Below are 20,245 nucleotides of genomic sequence, written 5' to 3'. Positions count from 1 at the left end.
GCTGGGGTTGTATTTAGGAAGTGGTCTCCTGTGACAATGCATTCAAGTATACATCTCCCTTTCTTTTCTATAAGGTTCAGTGTGGCTGGCTTTATGTTGAGGTCTTTGATCCATTTGGACTTAAGTTTTGTGCATGGTGATAGATATAGATCTATTTTCATTCTTCTACGTGTTGATATCCAGTTATGCCAGCACCATTTGTTAAATATACTTTCTTTTTTCCATTTGATATTTTTTGTTTCTTTGTCAAAAATCAGTTGTTCGAAAGTGTGTGTATTAATATCCAGGTCTTCAGTTCAGTTTCATTGGTCCTCCTGTCTGTTTTTATGCCAATACCAGACTGTTTTCAGTTCTGTAGCTCTGTAGTAGAGTTTGAAGTCAGGTATTGTGATGCCTCTAGAAATTCTTTTACTGTACAGGATTGTTTTGGCTATCCTAGGTTTTTTGCTTTTTCATTGAAGTTGAGTACCATTCTTTCAAGTTCGGTGAAGAATTTTGCTGGGATTTTGATGGGCATTGTATTGAATTTGTAGATTTGTTGTTTGTTTGTTTGTTTTTTGTAAGATTGCCATTTTTACTGTGTTAATTCTGCCTACCCGAGAGCATTGGAGATCTTTCCACTTTCTGGTGTCTTCTTCAATTTCTTTCTTCAAAGATTTAAAATTCTCTTCATACAAGTCTTCCACTTGTTTGGTTAGAGTTATTCTGAGATATTTTATGCTATTTATGGCAACTGTGAAGGGTGATATTTCTCTCATTTCTTTCTCAGCCCATTTATCATCTGAGGACTACTGATTTTTTTGAGTTGATTTTGTATCCTGCTACATTACTGAAAGTGTTTGTGAGTTGTAGAAGTTCCTTGGTAGAATTTTGGGGATCGCTTATGTAAACTATCATATCATCAGCAAATAGTGAGAGTTTGACTTCTTTTCCGCTTTGTATCCCCTTGATCTCCTTTTGGTGTCTTATTGCTCTAGCTAGAACCTCAAGAACTATATTGAATAGATATGGAGAGAGTGGACAACCTTGTCTTGTTCCTGATTTCAGTGGAATCGCTGGGAGTTTCCCATTTAGTTTGATGTTGGCTGTTGGTTTGCTGTATATTGCCTTTATTATGATTAAGTATGTTCCTTGTATCCCTGCTCTCTCCAAGACCATTATCATGAAGGGATGTTGTATCTTGTCAAAAGCTTTTTCGGCATCTAATGAGATGATCATGTAGTTTTTATTTTTCAGTTTGTTTATATGGTGGATTACATTGACAGATTTTTATATGTTGAACTATCCCTGCATCTCTGGAATGAAGCCTACTTGATCATGGTGAATGATGGTTCTGATGTGTTCTTATATTCGATTTGCCAGTATTTTATTTAGTATTTTTACATCAATGTTCATGAGTGAGATTGGTCTGTTATTTTCTTTCTTAGTAATGTCTTTCTGTGGTTTGGGTATCAGGGTAATTGTAGCCTCATAAAAAGAGTTTGGCAATTTTCTTTCTGTTTTTATTGTATGGAACAATTTGAGGAGTATTGGTGTTAGTTCTTCTTTGAAAATCGTGTAGAATTCTGAGCTGAATCCATCTGGACCTGGGCTTTTTATGGTTGGAGAATTTTGATGACTGTTTCTATTTCTTCAGCAGTTATAAGTCTGTTTAATTTGCTTATCTGGTCTTGATTTAATTTTAGTAAGTGATATTTATCCAGAAAGTTATCCATTTCCTTTAAGTTTTCCAATTTTGTGGAGTACAGGTTTTTGAAATATGACCTGATGATTCTCTGTATTTCTTCTGTGTCTGTTGTTATGTCCCCCTTTTCATTTCTGATTTTGTTAATTTAGATGTTCTCTCTTTGCCTTTTGATTAGTTTCGATAAAGGTTTGTCTATTTTGTTGATTTTTCTCAAAGAACCAACTTTTTGTCTCATTGATTCTTTGTATTTTTTTCTTTGCTTCTATTTTGTTGATTTCAGCTCTCAGTTTGATTATTTCCTGCTGTCTAGTTCTCTTGGATGAGTTTGCTTCTTTTTGTTCTAAAGTTTTTAAATGTTCTGTTTATTTACTAGGGTGGGATTTTTCCAGCTTCTTTATGTAGGCATTTAGTGCTTGAACTTTCCTCTTAACACTGCTTTCATTGTGTTCCATAAATTTGAGTGTGTTGTGTAGTCATTTTCATTGAATTTTAGAAAGTCTTTAATTTCTCCTTTTATTTCTTCCTTGACCCATTGATGATTCAGGTGAGCACTATTTAATTTCCATGTGTTTGTGGGCTTTCTGGAATTAGTATTGCTGTTGAATTCTAGTTTTAAGCCATGGTGATCTGATAAGGTACATTGGGTTATTCCAATTTTTTTATATCTGTTGAGGTTTGTTTTGTTACTGAGTATGTGGTCAATTTTTGAGAAGGTTCCATGAGGTGCTGAGAAGAAGGTATATTCTTTTATGTTTGGATGGGATAGTTTACAGATGTCTCTTAAGTCCATTTGAGTCATAACATTTGTTAGTTTCCTTATTTCTCTGTTTTTTGTCTGACCCATCCAGTGATGGGAGAAGAGTGTTGAAGTCTCCCACTATTAGTGTGTGGGGTTTAATGTATGATTTAAACTTTAGAAGTGTTTCTTTTACATGGGAGTGCCCTTGTATTTGGGGCATAGATGTTCAGTATTGAGATTTTCTCTTGATGGATTTTTCCTGTGACTAATATGAAATGACCTTGTCTCTTTTCACTGATTTTAGCTTGATGTCTGTTTTGTTAGATATTAGGATGGCTACACCTGCTTGTTTCTTAGGTCCATTTGATTAGTATATTTTTTCTTAACCCTTTACTCCGAGATGATGTCATGTTTGAGGTTGAGATGTGTTTCTTTCTTTTTTTTTTTAAGATTTATTTATTTATTATGTATACAACATTCCTTCCTTGTATGCTTGCATGCCAGAAGAGGGCACCAGATCTCATTATAGATGGCTGTGAGCCACCATGTGGTTGCTGGGAATTGAACTCAGGACCTCTGGAAGAGCAGTCAGTGCTCTTAACCTCTGAACCATCTCTCCAACCCCCGAGATGTGTTTCTTATATGCGGAAGAAGGATGGATTCTGTTTTCATATCCAATCTGTTAGCCTGTGCCTTTTTTATAGGTGAGTTGAGTCCATTTATATTAAGGGATATTAATGACCAGTGATTGCTAACTCCTGTTAATTTAGTTTTCATTGTTGGTAATGTTAATTTGTGTGTTTTTCCCTTCTTTGGGATTTGCTGCTATGAGAGCATCAGTTGTCTGTGTTTTTGTATAGCCAGCTTCCTTGGGTTGGAGTTTTTCTTCTAATATTTTGTGTAGGGCTGGGTTTGTGGCTAGGTATTGGTTAGATCTGGTTTTGTTGCAGAATATCTTTATTTATTTATTTATTATGTATATAGTGTTTTGGCTACCAGATCTCATTATAGGTGGGTGAGCCATCATGTGACTGCAGGGAATTGAACTCAGGACCTCCAGAACAGCAGTCAATTCTTTTAACCTCTGAGCCATCTCTCTAGCCCCATGGAATATCTTTTTTGTCCTTCTATGGTAATTGAAAGTTTTTCTGGTTATAATAATCTGTGTTGTCGGGGTTTCTGTCCTGCCCGGTTCCTGCAGTTGTTAAGTCCCAAAGAAATCACACAGAGTTCTACATTAGTTCTAAACTGATTGGCCTATTAGCTTCTTATTAACTCTTATGACTTATATTAACCCATTATTCTTGTCTGCTGTATGGAGAGCGGGCTGCATCCTGCTGCCCAGCTAGCTTAGCCCCCAAAATAATCACACAGAGAATGTATTAATTAAATCACTGCCTGGCCATTAGCTCTAGCCTTCTATTGGCTAACTCTCACATTTTGATTAACCCATCTCCATTAATGTGTATCGCCAGTTGACTTGTGGCTTACCGGCATGAGTCTAACCAGTGTCCTTCTTGGGCAGGAGAGCCATGGCATTTGCCTGTCTCTGCTTTCTTCCTCACAGAATTCTGTTTTGTCTTCCCCGCCTACCTGAGTTCTGCCCTATCAACTAGGTCAAGGCAGTTTCTTTAGTAACCAATGAAAGCAACACAAATACAGAACGGCCTCCTACACCACTTGTCTGTGTTAGCCACATGGCTCAGTACCTCATTCGGCAAGGCAGTCACATCTTGCTTCTTCTGTGGCTGTGTCAGGACTGCAGAAAGAGCTTTCCTCTTCCCAGAATTCTCCTGTTCTTGTTGCCCCACCTGTACTTCCTGCCTAGCTACTGGCCAATCAGCATTTTATTAAAATATAATTGACAGAGTACAAACCATTGTCCCATAGCAGTTGTCTGGACTGGCATCCATGCTCTCTTAATGTCTGCATAACGCTTGACTATGACCTTCTGGCTTTCATTGTCTCCAATGAGAAGTCAGGTGTAATTCTGATAGGTCTGCCTTTATATGTTAGTTGACCTTTTTCCTTTGCAGTTCTTGATATTCTTTCTTTACTCTGTATGTTTAGTGTTTTGATTATTATGTGGCAAGGGGACTTTTTTGGGGGATCCAGTCTATTTAGTGTTCCGTAAGCTTCTTGTATCTTCATAGGCATATCTTTCATTAGATTGGGAAAGTTTTCTTCTCTGATTTTGTTAAATATATTTTCTGTGCTTTTGAGTTGAACTTATTCTCCTTCTATATCTATTATTCTTAGGTTTGGTCTTTTCATGGTGTCCCATATTTCCTGGATATTTTGTTAGAGTTAATGTTTTCTTTGATTGATGAGTCTATTTTCTCTATTGGATCTTCAACGCTCGAGATTCTCTCTTCATCTCTTGTATTCTGCTGTTTATGTTTGCATTTGTGGTTCCTGATCGTTTTCTCATGACTTCCATTTCTATAATTCCCTCGGCTTGTGTTTTCTTTATTGTCTTTATTTCAGTTTTCAAGTCTTAAATAGTTTCTTTCATATGTTTGATTGCTTTTTCTTGGATTTCTTTTTTTTTTAATATTTATTTATTTATTGTGTATACAATATTCTTTCTGCGTGTATGCCTGAAGGCCAGAAGAGGGCACCAGATCTCATTACAGATGGTTGTGAGCCACCATGTGGTTGCTGGGAATTGAACTCAGGACCTTTGGAAGAGCAGGCAATGCTCTTAACTGCTGAACCATCTCTCCAGCCCTTTCTTGTATTTCTTTAAGGGATTTGGTGATGTCTTCCAATTTTTTGTTTATCTTTCCTCCATTTCTTTGAGGGCATTTCTCATTTCTTCTTTAAGAGTCTCAGACATTCTCCTGAAGTTATTTTTTAGGTCATTTTCTTCTGATTCATCCATATTTGGTTGTTCAAGTCTTGCTATTGTAGGGTCTCTAGATTTTACTGATGTCATGTTGTTCTTTGTGGTGTTATGTGTGTTCTTACCTTGTCTACTCATCTTTTCCTCTAATTGGTGTGGTTGGGGCTGTCTGTGACTCTGGTGATTAATCTTCTAGGTGCCAGTGGATCCAAGGCTCAGATGGTTGTTCCTTGTGGTACAGTCAGTGCCATGGTTCTAGTTACCCTATTATTCACTCCATGTTCCTGGAGATGGCTCAGTGCTCCCGGGGTTTGCTCTGCTCCTGAGGAGTTTGCTGTCTCAGGCCTGCTCTGGTCTAGATTGCCACCTCAGACTTGTTTCTATAAATAAATGTCCCTGGTCTGGATCTGCTCTTGCGGAGGTCCCAGACTTGGGGCCTGTCCTGCAAAGGTCTCTGGCTCTATCTTCTCCCTCAGAGGTCCCAGACTCATACCTGGACCCACAGAGGTTTCTGGTTTCTGCCTACTCCCTTGGAGGACCCAGACAGAAGCCCAGACCTACAGAGGTCCTGGCTCAGACCTACTCCCTTAGAGGTCCCAGACTCATGCCCAGGCCTGCAGAGGTCCTGGCCTAGGTCTAGTTCCTTAGAGGTCCCAGACTTACATCCAGACCCGCAGGGGTCCTGGCTCAGGTCTATTCACTGGAAGGTCCAGATTCACTCCTGGACATGTTGCGATCTCTAGCTCAGACCCACTTGCTCAGCAGTTGCTCCCCTGTACCTGCTCCTGTAAAGTTCGTTGTTTCAGGCCTGCTCCGGCCCAGGCCACTGGCCGCTGCAAATGTCCCTGGTCCCACTCTGTGGATCTTGCTGTTGTCTCAGGCCTGCTCCGGCCTAGGTCACTGGCTCAGTCCTGCTCCTCTCGATTTCAGAGTTTTTGATTTTAGTTTGTTGTTTTTCAACATATGGTTTGTCTATGTTACTCTGCCTCCTAAGGGCTGGAATTAAAGCCCTGCACAACCACTGCCTGGGTGGCTGTTTCAGTTTTTGAAAGTTTATATGCTTAGGTAGCCTGCAAATACCCCCATGTATGATGTGTTGTAGGAAGGAAACCCCTCAAAAGCCACGGTGAAGTATACCAAAGCAACATGCCTACAGAGCTTTCAGTCCCTGGAGGTGTCTTGTTCCATAACACCTGTTATATCCAGGATGAAGGGAAGTGGCCTCTTATCAAAGCATGTGAGCCTCTGTAGGTTGCACGGGGACTTCAGAATTGTGGCCATCAGGAAACCCTGGTGGCGTTGCTCTGCTATTTTACATTTTTGTACAAAAGACTGACACACAGACAACTATTTTAAGTATATAATTAAGCTCTGAGAGCTGGAGAGATGGCTTGGTGGTTAAGAACACTTGCTGCTCTTGCAAGGGGCTTTGGTTCAGTTCCCAGAACCCACATCAGAAGGCTCACAACTGCCTATAACTCCAGTTCAAGGGAATCCAGTGCTCTCTTCTGACCTTTGCAGGCACTGCACACATGAGTTGAACACGCAGACATGAAGGTACACACACAAATACTCAAATTTAAAATAAAATTAAGCTTTCAAATAAAAAAATTTATAAAGAAATAGATGGGGTAAGATGTTCTTTGTCCTACATGGCAGGTTTTATTTCCCCTATGTGTTTTGGTAAGTATATTATTAATACGTAAAACATTTAACACCAATGTACAGATCACATAACTTAATGTATATTTATTCAGTTCTTTGTATTTCTCTCACTTTTAGCACAGACTGGCCGCTCAGCTCTCCTAGCCCAATGGATGCACCATCTGTTAAGATTCGCAGAATGGATCCTTTCTCTACAAAAGAACATATTGAAGTCATAGCTCCTTCACCTCAAAGAAGTCGGTCTTTCTCAGTGGGCATTTCCTGTGGCCAGACAAGTTCCTCTGAGAGCCAGTTCTCCCCACTGGAGTTCTCAGGAACAGACTGTGGAGACAGCAGCGAGTCAGTGGATGCTGCCCACCACCTCCAGGACAGTTGCCTGACAGAGTGTGACATGGAAGATGGTACTGTGGATGGCAATGATGAGGGGCACTCCTTTGAACTTTGTCCTTCTGAAGCTTCTCCCTACATAAGGTCAAGGGAGGGAACGTCCTCTTCCATAGTGTTTGAAGACTCTGGCTGTGACAATGCGTCCAGTAAGGAAGACCCCAGAACCCGGCCGCACAATGGCAGCCACTATGTTAATAAGCTAACTGAGTTCAAGTGCTCTGGCAGCAGATCCTCTTCCGAAGCCACCTTATCTACCTCTCCTACCAGACCAACCACTCTGAGTTTAGACTTCACCAAGAACACTGTGGACCAGCTCCAGCCCAGCTCCCCGAAGGTGTACCTGTACATTCAGATGCAGCTGTGCAGAAAGGAGAACCTTAAAGACTGGATGAACCGACGCTGCAGCATGGAGGAGAGGGGCCACAGCGTGTGTCTGCACATCTTTCTGCAGATTGCAGAGGCCGTGGAGTTTCTGCACAGCAAGGGACTCATGCACAGGGACCTCAAGGTGTGTAGTCAGAGACCGTTACGCCAGGTCTGGGGTGTGACATCTGTGGTTCAGAGCAGGATTACAATTGTCAGTCTTTAACCAAAGTGCTGGCAGAGTGGAGTAATGTAAAGGCTTCAGAGAACAGCAGTCCAGGAAGGAAACAGGAGAGGAAGAGGTCTCGTGTTTAGAAGGTTCAGACAGACCATGCATTTTCCCCTATTTCTGTGTTTCATTTCTGTGTTTCTGTGTTTCCAGTAGTCTTCATGGGGAAAAGAGTCTCTAAAGTCCACTATGAGCAGTTATGCTACATAATTCTTATGCTTTAAAAATATTTTTTATGGGGCTGGAGAGATGGCTCAGAGGTTAAAAGCACTGGCTGCTCTTCCAGAAGTCCTAAGTTCAGTTACCAGCAACCACATGGTAACTCACAACCATCTGTATGAGATTTGGTGCCCTCTTCTGGCGTCCAAGCATACATGCAGGCATAACACTGTATACATAATAAATAAAGATTTATTTAAAAAAAAAAAAAGGAAATAATACTTCTACATTGCCTGACAGTGGTGGCACACACCTTTAATACAAGTACTTGGGAGGCGGAGGCAAGTGGATTTCTTGAGTTGGAGGCCAGCCTGGTCTACAGAGTGAGTTCCAGGACAGCTAAGGCTACACAGAGAAATCCTGTCAAGAAAAAAAACATATATATATATATATTTCATTATTATGTTTTTATTTAATTACAGTTACTTAGAGTGCATACTTTTATATATGCTTGGTATATGTGTGAAGGCTAAAGGAGAATTTATGAGAGTCAATTCTCTTCTTTCACTGTGTGGATACCAGGGATTGAACTCAAGTTGTCAATCTTGGCAGCAAGCACCTTTATCCACTATGCCATCTTGCTAGCCTTAAACTTGTTATGGCTTTGAATAGCCTTGACACAGATACCCCTGGGTCTCTACAGCACATGGTGAGAGAGCCTGAGTGGAAAGGGAGATGAGTCTGCTCACTACCCAGCTCTGATTTGGAGCAGCAGAGTCCATGTTTTTACCCCATTGCTAATTGTGTGGGCTTCGAGGGAGAAGTCTGCTGGAGAAAGGAGGCAAATGCTTAACGCAGAGGCTGTAGCTGTGGAGCTTCAACCCTGTTCTCAGAGTATGTAGTGCTGAACAGTGCGGCAGTACCATGCGCTAAATTGCATAAAATTTCAAAACCAAGTGGTAGTGCACTCTTGGAATCCCAGCACTTAGGAGGCTGAGACAGGATTGATGTGAGTTCAAGGCTAGCCTGGGCCACAAAAAAGTGAGAGAGAGCCTATCTAAGTAATGAGTACATATGCACAGAGTTCCCATAGTGTACATTTCTAAAACCGAGTGTACAGGACTGTAAATAGTTGCTGATTCTGTTGAACTTTCAACCGTTTCTTGCCATGATCCACATGTTCCTGATAGTCCCCAGTAGGTGTGTATGGAACCTATAAACATTTTCTGAGGGCTGGAGAGATGGCTCAGCGGTTAAGAGCACTGCCTGCTCTTCCAGAGGTCCTGAGTTCAATTCTCAGCAACCACATGGTGGCCCACAACCATCTGTAAAGAGGTCTGGTGCCCTCTTCTGGCCTGCAGACATACACACAGACAGAATATTGTATACATAATAAATAAATAAATAAATATTTAAAAAAAAAAAAAACATTTTCTGAGAGAAGTGACTTAAATGTTCGGCAGATTTGGCTTTGTTTTAAATATTTTAAGTCTTATTTTATATAACCACAAACTTTTGCTCCAGTTACTGAAATAGCTATAGCAGGAGCTGGGGTCTGGGTCTAGGAGTGTCTCCTTTGGTAGAGTGCTTGCCTAGTATGCAGTGAGGCCCTGGGTTCAATTCCTACAGTTGGTCACTGGTCTTTCAGGCTAGCCTGGACTACATAAGACCATTATCTTTAAAATAAAAAGTTACTTTCAAAACTATAGGGATAGCTCAGAGGTTAAGAGCACTGGCTGCTCTTCCAGAGGTCCTGAGTTCAATTCCAGCAACCACATGGTGGTTCACTATCATCTATAATGAGTTCTTGTGCCCTCTTCTGGCCTGCAGGTAAAACACTGCATATGTAATAAATAAATAAATCTTTTTAAAAAAAAATGACCAAAATAAGCCGGGCGGTGGTGGCGCATGCCTTTAATCCCAGCATCCGGGAGGCAGAGGCAGGCGGATCTCTGTGAGTTCGAGGCCAGCCTGGTCTACAAGAGCTAGTTCCAGGACAGGCTCCAAAACCACAGAGAAACCCTGTCTCGAAAAATCAAAAAAATAAATAAATAAAAAATAAAAAAGAATGACCAAAAAAAAAAGTTACTTTCTTCTAAAATCATCAAAATAGTTTTAAATTTTTTAATGTGTTTTAGAGTTTGGGGAGAAAATAGGAATAAGAACTGGAAAGACCCCCTATGCTCTGATGTAACTACCACTTGTTATAAATGCTCTCTGTGCTTCAGAAGTCTGGAGTGGGTCCAAACCGGGTGCCGGGGATTGTTTCACACAAAAATAAAAAGTTTAGAGGTGATGTCTTTGGTTGGAATGGAGAGGATGTCCTACAACAGAGAGACCCAAAGCTTGAGATGGGTGATACCAGCTGTTGAGGTGTGGGTGCGGCCAGCCTTCCTCATGCGTGTGCACGTTCCCCATGGCTTCCGCCTGTCACACAGAAGCCACAAGATGGTGAAAGGCAAAGCCAGTGCCTTCGCTACAGTAGCTGCTGCTTTTCCGATGCACAGAGAGCATTTATAACAAATGGTAGTTACATCAGAGACGCTCAACACTACACTGTCGTGTAAAGATTCTTCTCTGTTTATATATGGGCCAGAAAAATTCCCGAACGAAAGTTAATTTTCCCTTTCATTTTTCTAAGAATATGAAACGATTTATTCCTTTGGAAAGGCAGTCATTTCAAAGATGCCTAGGGTGCTGACAGAAATACCACCATGAATTTTCCCCTAGCTGAAAAGCCTAGACCTTTAGCCGTGTTCTGACCCAAGGCTTCGAGATCAATGTTAAATCTCCTAGGCTTTCCTTTCTCACAGGTTTGATCACGTGTCTGTCATAAGCACCGCTGACACTGTCTCTCCAGCTCTTCTGTTTGCCTTTGAGCTTTTCTCAGTGTTTCCTCAGAGAACCTGTTTCTCCTTTGTCAGCCTCATCACACCTAAGTCATTTGTCCTCTGTTTTCCATCGTGGCCCAAGCCATGCCCTCCTTGTCCTCTCATCCCAGCCTCAGAGGAATGCCTGGCATGTTCCGAACTCTTGCTTCATTTTATTTTGGATTTCCTTGTGCTTGCCATGAAAAGCTTTAGTACTGACTGATTCCTCAGGAGCTGTCAGCCATTCAACAAAACTCTTGGGGATTCAGCCAGGGTCAGACATTTGGTGAGCAAATCTTCTCCGTATCTCTTCTTTCTACTTTGGCCAGGCTTTCCTGTCACAGAATCAAGATGGCAACCAGTGGCCCTTGGACATGTTTGCCTTTTAAGTTTTCTGGAGGGCTTTTGGTAGGAGGTGGTAGGAAAAGTTTTACTTTCCCCAAAGTGGGCTAGAAATCCTAGGGCTTGTTCTCAGTAAACCAAGGACCACAGCCTGTCCTCCACCGGACTCCTTGGCAGAAAAGGGATTAGGCCAGCATGGGGTTGCCACAAACCCAGGAAGTCAGGATGCTTCAGGGAGAAGCACTGGAGATAGATGCTAGAGAGACAAACACTGTCTTTTAGGGGTTCAATCAGTAGTTGCTGTCGGAAAATGGGAGTGGGACACTGGGGATGAAGCTCAGTTGTTTAGCACCGGTGAGGAGAATACCGGAACATTAAAGTCATCTTCGGCTGTATAGTGAGGTTGAGTTCCAGCACTGGACTGCTTTATAGTAGCTTATATGTAGTCATGGGCCTGGGGTTGGATCTGTAGCCCAACGGGAAAGGAGGAGAAAGAGAGGAAGAAAGACCATGTCATTTATTGCTTCTGATATGGGACCGTTGGTGGGAACGTTCTGCCTTATTAGTATAGATGTCAGTTACAGTAACCTCCTTGCTTCAAGGTCAGAATTTTATAATGGCGTCTGAGTCAAAGGAAGTGTATTTCCAGGCCTGGTGGGCGTGTTGTACTGAAAGGCTTGATTTCCTGGGTTACGTGGCTCTTCGTTTGCTGCCTCACCAGCTCTCAGCGGTCTCACTGCTGTCTTGGGGAAAGTGGTAGATTTCATGTAGGGGACCAGGAGTTGGAGGAGCTCATGTGACATTTGGTTTGCTGCATTTAATATGCGAATTCAAGTGGGAATTTAGAACTCAGGGCAGAGGCCTAAGTGTGGCTCTGGCATTAGGAGCGTGTGGGATTTAGAAAACGCTATAACTCCAGTCGCGAGTTCTGATTCCCTGGATAGGCTGTTTTCCCCCGCGGACACAGACAGATGATAGGCGTGTTACATTTGTTAGATGATCGGATGAAGATCATCTGCCGTAGAGTAAGGCATGCAGGATACGGCAGCAGAGCCACAGCCAGGCTGCCTGAGTTCAGTTCCTGGCCCTATCACATGCTGACTGGGGCTTTGGTTTCCATATCTAGAAAGCGGGGGACAGTGACTTTCAAAGGGTTGTATTATGAGTTAGTAGTAAACTGACCGGATCAGCACTTCATTTTCTTCCTGTTTTTAACATATAGTTTGATCATATTCTTCCCCCTCCCCCAGCTCCTCCAGGAGCCTCTCCACCTTCCTACCCACTCAACTTGGTTTGGTTTGTTTTTAGAGATAAGGTTCTCTGCCTTGAACTCATAGATCTGCCTGTGTCTGCATTGGAACTAAACATCTGCATTGGAATTGAAGGCATGAGCCACCACCAACCGGTCTTTCTCTTAATAGCAAAACAAATCTCAAAAAACATGGAATCTAATTTGTATTGGCCAGGTGCTCCTCTTCACGGGGACAGTGACTCATTTTAAAGGGTCGTATACTTTAGAATATTTATCTCTTTGATTTCTTTTCTGAAATCATAAAATTCTTTTGACTTCTTTTTCTTCTCTGTATATACTCCGTGATTTTTTTTTCCTTATTTTCCCCAGCCTTCCAACATATTCTTCACCATGGATGATGTGGTCAAAGTTGGGGACTTTGGACTAGTGACTGCCATGGACCAGGATGAAGAAGAGCAGACTGTTCTGACTCCAATGCCAGCCTATGCCACACACACAGGACAAGTGGGGACCAAGCTCTACATGAGCCCCGAGCAGGTGAGTCTTGTGGTTAGCCAGGCAGTGGGATAGCTGTGCCTAATGGGTCTTCTCCATGTCCTCCGGACAGTGCCCAGTAATACACAGCCTAAAAGGGCCACAAGAGTGAGAAACGACAGAAACATTTTCACCTCTGAACAAGAAGTTGGAGAGAGACTTAGAGAGCCGGGCGTGGTGGCCCATGGCAGTAATCCAAGCAGTCGGGAGGCTGGAGTGGGATGATTGCCATGTGTTCAAATCCAGCCTAGGTTACAGAATGAGACCTGTCTCAAAAACCCAAAGAGAAAGAGCAGGAGTGTGAAGAAGACGACAGACAAACAGGTAAGATGGAGTGTGGGGAAGAGGACAGACAGGTGTGGTAATGTATGCCTGTAGTCCCAAAACTCAGGACACTGAAGCAGGGTTGCAAATTCAAGTCTAGCCTAGGAAACCTAGCAAGTTCAGGCCAGCCTGGGTGACATAACAGGAATATGTCACAAAGACAGGAGAGGGAGGGGACTAAGAAGACGAAACTACAAATTAGGTTAGCTGTAGAGACTATATTATGCAGTGCACAGCAATTAAAATGCAACCAGGATTCCCAGTCTCCCAGTCCTCAGCTCAACCTGAGAATCTGGGTTCTCGCTTATGTTTGCTTTTTTTAAAAGTTCAGCTCTGCAAGCCTTCAAAAGAAAATTTGCTAACTGGGAATTGTCTTGATTCTCTTCTTCAAATATACTATCAGGCAATACTTAGCTGTTGCCCAACCTGCTGCCCTCTTGTGGTATATACTCAATTAACTGTTCTTCAAAGAGCTTTTCAAACAATAGTTCAAGCTCCACAAATTCATATAATTCAAATAAATATATACAAAAAATTTAAGTCTTAAAAACTTCATAATCCAGTAATGGGTTAATAATGCTTTTTTTTCTTTATATATTCATCTGTCTTCTATGTAGGGAATGTGGAAAATAGAGAAAGAAAGATATAATAAAGAAAAGGGCATTTACTAAAAGTATGTGTATAATATAATATTGTCATTTCCAGCTATGTGCACATACACTTACCTTATATAAAACAAAAAAAAATGTTTTATTGGAAACCAAAATTGGAATTCTATTCCTAAAATATGGCATTCATGTATTTCTGGCCACCTTAAACAACACTCTTGTCTGTGAAGCATTCACTCAGTTCAGATTGCTCAATATTTAGTGTCAGTTTTGCTGTTAGGCTTGTCTCTGGATAATGCCCCAGCATCTCTGTCACATGTCATGAACTGAATTGGATGGGATCAAGCACCAGCTGTCCAGGTTTACACCATCCAAAGACTGTCTGCAGGTATCTTTCTTCCGTGTACCGCTGTGGGCAATGTCCTTGAACACATTTTCTTTGAACCTTTTGGAGGTGGTGGTGAGGGGCAGGTAAGGGACAGTGCAGATAGATTGCTATAGTCACTTTAGAAGGAAGGAGGGTGACACAGCTGATACAGCCACTGGAACTTTCCTCCTGCTGTTTTGTGAGCAGAAGCAAGCCATCTGCCACCTGCCTAGAAGGAACCAGGGAGGCAGGTACCTAGAGTGGTGTGGAGGAGGTGATGGCCTCACCCACCTTTCCCCTCTCCCTCCCCTAGTCCAGCAGTGAGGTGAGCCAGGTCCAGAGCTGTTTACCTGGAGTTTAGTGACTGGCCTAAGGAACTGTTCATAAATAAAAGGGCTCTCCTGAGGCACCAGGAGTTCAGTTTGCATTTGAATGGGGCTTTTCCTTAGTAGAGCAGATCAGTTGTGATGCATTGCTTCACGGTATCAGGAATTTATTGAGGGCCTGCTCTGTACTTAGCCCAGTGCTGAATGATGGGAAAGGAACACAAAAGCAGCAGATCTCTTCCCTGCCAGGACTGGGAAAGAACAAGAAATATGCACATGAAAAATGGAGCTATGCATACAAAGCAGTCTGCAATTAAGTGCATAATGAAGGCTCGGGTTGATTAGTGGCTTGGAGTAATGACCGTCTTCAGGATTCTGCAGGACTATGGTGATTAGAAATGAGATTGGCTTGAGATAGTGTCGCTTTGAAAAGCTTCACCTCAGGGGGGCCAGAGCAACCCTTACAGACTCGGCACACAAGGCTCCAGGTTTCTGCCAATTCTGCTGATGCATATCTCAGCCTTACCTGGGCTTTCCCTCTGTAATGCTGAGTGGTGTAATTACACCTGCCCACAGTGGAAGAGGGTGGAGAGAGTGCCTTAACAGTTAACTCTTTGCTAACACTTTTACACAGACACTTCTACCCAGAGGTACTAGGTCAACTCTGGGGTTCACAGATGCTGTCATAGCAACTGGACCATCTGTGTTGATGACGTGAGGATGTGCTCTCTCTGGGGTGATTTCTTACATAGTTGTATGTTATTTCAGATTCATGGAAACAACTACTCCCATAAAGTGGACATCTTCTCTTTGGGCTTGATTCTGTTTGAATTGCTTTCCCCATTCTGCACTCAGATGGAACGAATCAGGGTAAGTACATCTTGCTCCCAAAAGGATAAGGTTAGAAAGAGAAAATTATTTAAAACTTAATAAGAGTTATGTTTTTATTATGTTTAATGTTTTAAACTGTGCGTGTGGTGTGTGTGTGTGTGTTACCTGAGAGCAGAAGGGATCATGTGAACAACAGGGCTGTTCTTAGATGTTCCTTTTGCATGAATTCATCATAATCGTCACAGTGTTTTGCATTTGATACCTTTGTGATCAGTGAGAGCCAGAGGGGGCGGCAAGGGTAACATGAGTGGGAGAAGGAACTGGTGATGACAGTTGACTGGAGGACACTGGTACAAAGGACAAGTGGCCATGCACTCATAGACTTCAATGATGGCAAATGACAAATGACACATGGCTAGGTTTTTCCTTCTCAGAACAAATCACGACCATGGGTTTTCAAGCACACGGTACTAAATGGGTGTGGTAGCGCACACCTTCAATCCCACCCAGCACTTGGGAGGCAGAGACTGGCAGATCTCTGGGTGTTTGAGGTTGGCAAGATCTACGTAGTAAAATTTCAGGACAGTCAGGGCTACTACACTAGCTACCTAGTGAGCTCTGTCTAAACAAAACAAAGATACCCAACTAAATAAAGAATCAAGAGTTATCAGTTCATCAAAGACACTATTGAGAAAGTGGGGAGTGTGGGCTGGAGAGAAGGCTCAGTGGTTGAAAGCCTTTCACAGACAGACAGACATGTGCACACACGGTGCATATAGACACATACATTAATAAAAATAAAATGTGAAAAGACAGTCTGGAGTGTTATCAGTGGGGAGTATGTTAAAAGATTAAACAGTATTTTTTCTTTCTCTTTAGACCTTAACTGATGTAAGAAATCTGAAGTTTCCACTGCTGTTTACTCAGAAATACCCTCGAGAGGTATGTGTAGTTCTCAACGTCTTTCTCTGAAATTGTGTTCTTAAAGACACCCTTAACCATAAAGGGTCCTTAGTGACTAGTCAGCTTCCCCTTTTCAGATGAGACCGTTGACCTTCTAGAGCAGGGTTCTTTGAAGTCAAAGGCCCCTTTCACAATGGTTGCCTAAGACCACCAGAAAACATAGATATTATATTCTGATCCATAACAACAGCAAAATTACAGTTATAAAGTGGCAACAAAGGTAATTTTATGGTTGGGGTCACCACATGAGGGATTATGTCAAAGGGTCACAGCATTAGGAAGGTTGAGAACCGCTGTGCTTGAGGGCCGGTTTGTAGGACTGCCCTCTACTCAGTGACCTGCAGGGGTCATGCCTGAGGCTGACTTCATAAAGAACCCTCACAGGAGCAGAGTTACATAACTCTTTCTGTTGGTGACTTGACTAGCGATCTCTAAAAATGGCTTATCTTGGGGGCTGGAGAGATGGCTCAGCCATTGAGAGCACTGACTGCTCTTGTAGAGGAACCCAGGTTCAATTCCTAGCACTCACATGGCAGCTCCCAACTGTCCGTAACTACAATTCCAGGGGACTCAACATCCTTCCACAGGTAAAGCAAACACCAGTACACATAATCATAATCATAATCATAATAATAATAATAATAATAGTAATAATAATAATAATAATTCAGGCTGGAGAGATGGCTCAGTGGTCAAGAGCATTACCTGCTCTTCCAAAGGTCCTGAGTTCAATTCCCGGCAACCACATGGTGGCTCACAACCATCTGTAATGAGGTCTGGTGCCCTCTTCTGGCCTGCAGACATACACACAGAATATTGTATGCATAATAAATACATATTTAAAAAAATAAATAATTTTAGAATGGCTTCTCTTAAACAAAAGTCCCCAGTTACTAATGATTCCAGGTATGGGAGCTAGTCAGGCCACACAGGAAGCTGTTTAGAAGATTAGGGGAAGATTAAGCTAATCCTCAAATTAAAAATAAGCTCTAAAGTTGTCTTTTTCTTTTTGTAACGTTTTTTCCATAGTGCGTTTGGGTCCACAAGCTTATTGCTTTAATATTTACACATTGATAAATCCTGACTTTTTTTTTTTTTTTTTTGAGACAGGGTTTCTCTGTGGTTTTGGAGCCTGTCCTGGAACTAGCTCTTGTAGACCAGGCTGGTCTCGAACTCACACAGATCCGCCTGCCTCTGCCTCCCAAGTGCTGGGATTAAAGGCGTGCGCCACCACCTCCCGACCAAATCCTGACTTTTAAAATACTTTATCAAGATTGTTCTAGATTATTGTGTATTCATAAGATGAATTTTTTTAAAATCAGGTGACATCTGTTCCTCAAGGGTGTAATTCTAAAACCTTTCCTTTCGTTGTAAAGCACCATTTACACCCAGATAGCCTCTGTACATCTGCACCGGGGCGATAAGCTAAATCCAGCCTGCTGCCTATTTGTAATGTGTGTGTGTGTATGTACATGCACAACTATGGAAGTCAGAGAACAACTTTTGGGGTTTAGTTCTCTACCATGTTGGTACTAAGTAGCCAACTCAGGTCATCAGGCTTGGCAGCAAGGGCCGTGGAAATGGCTCAGTGGGTAAGAGTGCTTATTGAGGACCCAACTTGGAATCCCCAGCAACCACATAAAAGTTGGATGTGCCTACACACACATTTTTAACCTAACATTGCAGAGGGCAGAGGTCTCTGGGGCTTGCTGGTTGCCATCCAGGCTCCAGGTTCAGTGAGAAACACTGTTTGAAGGGATAAAGGTGGAGAGTAGAGCAGGATCCTGACGTCCTCCCCTGTGTCTGCAGGGGCTCAAGTGCACACACCACCTACACACTCATGTGCACACCCAGCCGTGCTCTTTACATATTCTCTATGACTACTTTGGGGCTTCTGTGACAGATGACTAATCAGATGAGGTTCACACACTTAAAACAGAGTATTTTTCCTGAAGCTGAGGCTATAGCTAAATAAAGACCGTTTACCTACTACCTGCAGAGCCCTGGGCTCCAGCTCTTAAATACTGCAGATCCGGGACAGTGTGTGTCTGTGTCTTTGTGTGCATATCTGTGAGTATATGTGTATTTATTTATATTTGTTATTTTCCATAACTTAAAAGACTGCTTAATAATCTAAATCCAGAACTTTTAACACAAAGCCATTTTTATGTTTCAGCATATGATGGTTCAAGACATGCTATCTCCATCCCCCACGGAGCGGCCTGAAGCCACAAACATCATTGAAAATGCTGTGTTTGAGGACTTAGAGTTTCCCGGGAAAACGGTTCTGAGACAACGGTCCCGCTCCATGAGTTCATCTGGAGCAAAGCATTCCAGACAGCCCAGCTGCTCACATAGCCCGCTGCCTGGCAACTAGCCTTCAGCTGTGCCAGCAACCCTCGCAGGTGGCAAGGAGCAGACACCTTGAGGGATGTGGCTCTCTACAGCGATGGACTCAGAGTTTATGCTTTGATCAGTTTGATTTGGGACCAATTTTTCTAAGTCAGACTGGATTATGGTTCTAATCCAGTTTCCTCTTAACTGAACTTCAAGGAAAGGGCTATGTAAATGACGTGTGGACTTATTTCTTGTCGGTGTCCCAAAACTAGATCAAGGTTTAGAACCCTCACTTTTTGCCAGGAGGTAGAAGCAATCCCGGAAATGATCCGAACTGGAAGTATCCATAGCACAAAAGAATAAAAGACCCTCCCACTTGGTGACTACCCACTCTAGAAATACGCTTTCTAGAGATACAAGGGTGGCTTGGGAAGTGATTGTTACAAAGCTGACTCCGTTTTTGTCCCTGGTGGGCACTTGGCACGCCTGCACTATTTGGAAGGCACATAGCACAAGGGTCAAGGTTCATGTCAGTAGTGTCATAGTCTGTCCGCAGTTTGAGTGACTTCATTCCTTAGGTGGTTACAGGGAGTGTCATGAGCTTTTTGTGCTTTTTACCTCCAATAATGGGGAAATGAAGCTTTCTATGTATTGGTCTAAGGCTCTGATCTGGGGTTTTTAAAAAAGAAGCTATGATAAGAAATGGATCATCTATTACGACTAACTTCTTCAATTATGTATTTTATCCTAATAGAGACTATCTTCTCTGTAATACTACAAGTGGGTACATCCCCAAAACTGATTATAGATAAGTTTAATCATCTCATCTTGCTAACATGTTTTTATTTTTCCTGTAAATATGTTTATTTTTATTTATAAAAATTTTGAAATCAATCCATTTGGGTTGGTGGTGTACAGAACACACGTGAGTGTGTTAACTATTATGACTTCTTTCAAGTCTAAATGATTTAATAAAACTTTTTTAAATTATATTTACAGTTGACTCTTATTTTAGAGAGTTTGCAGATGATTTTCTAACTTACAGAATGGCATCAAAGGGCTCTGGAATGTTATACCCCTTACTCCAAGAAAATGTATTCCTTTTAATTTTTTATTTTTATTAATGTATGAGTATCTGTCCCCAGGTACCCAGATGCCAGCAGAGGCTGGATGAGGATGTCAGATCCCCTGAGCTGGTTGTGAGACATCTGATGTGGAGCTGGGTACTGATTCGGGTCCTCTGGAAGAGTAGCAAATACTCTTAACAGCTGAGCCGTCTCCAACTCCATGAAAACTTGTCTGTCTGTCTGTTTTTCTTCCTTTCTTCCTTCCTCCCTCCCTCCCTCCCTCCTTCCTTCCTTCCTTCCTTCCTTGTTTCCAGGCTGGCCTCAAACTCACAGATTCGCCTGCCTCTGCC

At 42.2% G+C, this 20,245-nt stretch overlaps 1 protein-coding gene across 1 annotated transcript in view; it reads left to right on the top strand.

Annotated features, from left to right (window-relative positions):
- Eif2ak3 (eukaryotic translation initiation factor 2 alpha kinase 3) overlaps positions 1-19,820 on the top strand; it is a 70,000-nt gene extending 50,180 nt beyond the window's left edge. The window contains exons 13-17 of the mRNA XM_057777974.1: positions 7,054-7,831; positions 12,908-13,075; positions 15,466-15,567; positions 16,408-16,470; positions 18,668-19,820. Of these exons, the coding sequence (XP_057633957.1) occupies positions 7,054-7,831; positions 12,908-13,075; positions 15,466-15,567; positions 16,408-16,470; positions 18,668-18,868 (1,312 nt within the window). The 3' untranslated portion in view covers positions 18,869-19,820. The remainder of the gene's footprint in view (positions 1-7,053; positions 7,832-12,907; positions 13,076-15,465; positions 15,568-16,407; positions 16,471-18,667) is intronic.
- The last annotated feature ends 425 nt before the right edge of the window (positions 19,821-20,245 follow it).

Source organism: Chionomys nivalis, chromosome 1 (genome assembly GCF_950005125.1).
Source record: "Chionomys nivalis chromosome 1, mChiNiv1.1, whole genome shotgun sequence".
NCBI classification, from domain to species: Eukaryota; Metazoa; Chordata; class Mammalia; order Rodentia; family Cricetidae; genus Chionomys; species Chionomys nivalis.
The sequence above is the reverse complement of the archived record's forward strand: the minus strand, read 5'-3'. Positions and strand labels throughout refer to the sequence as shown.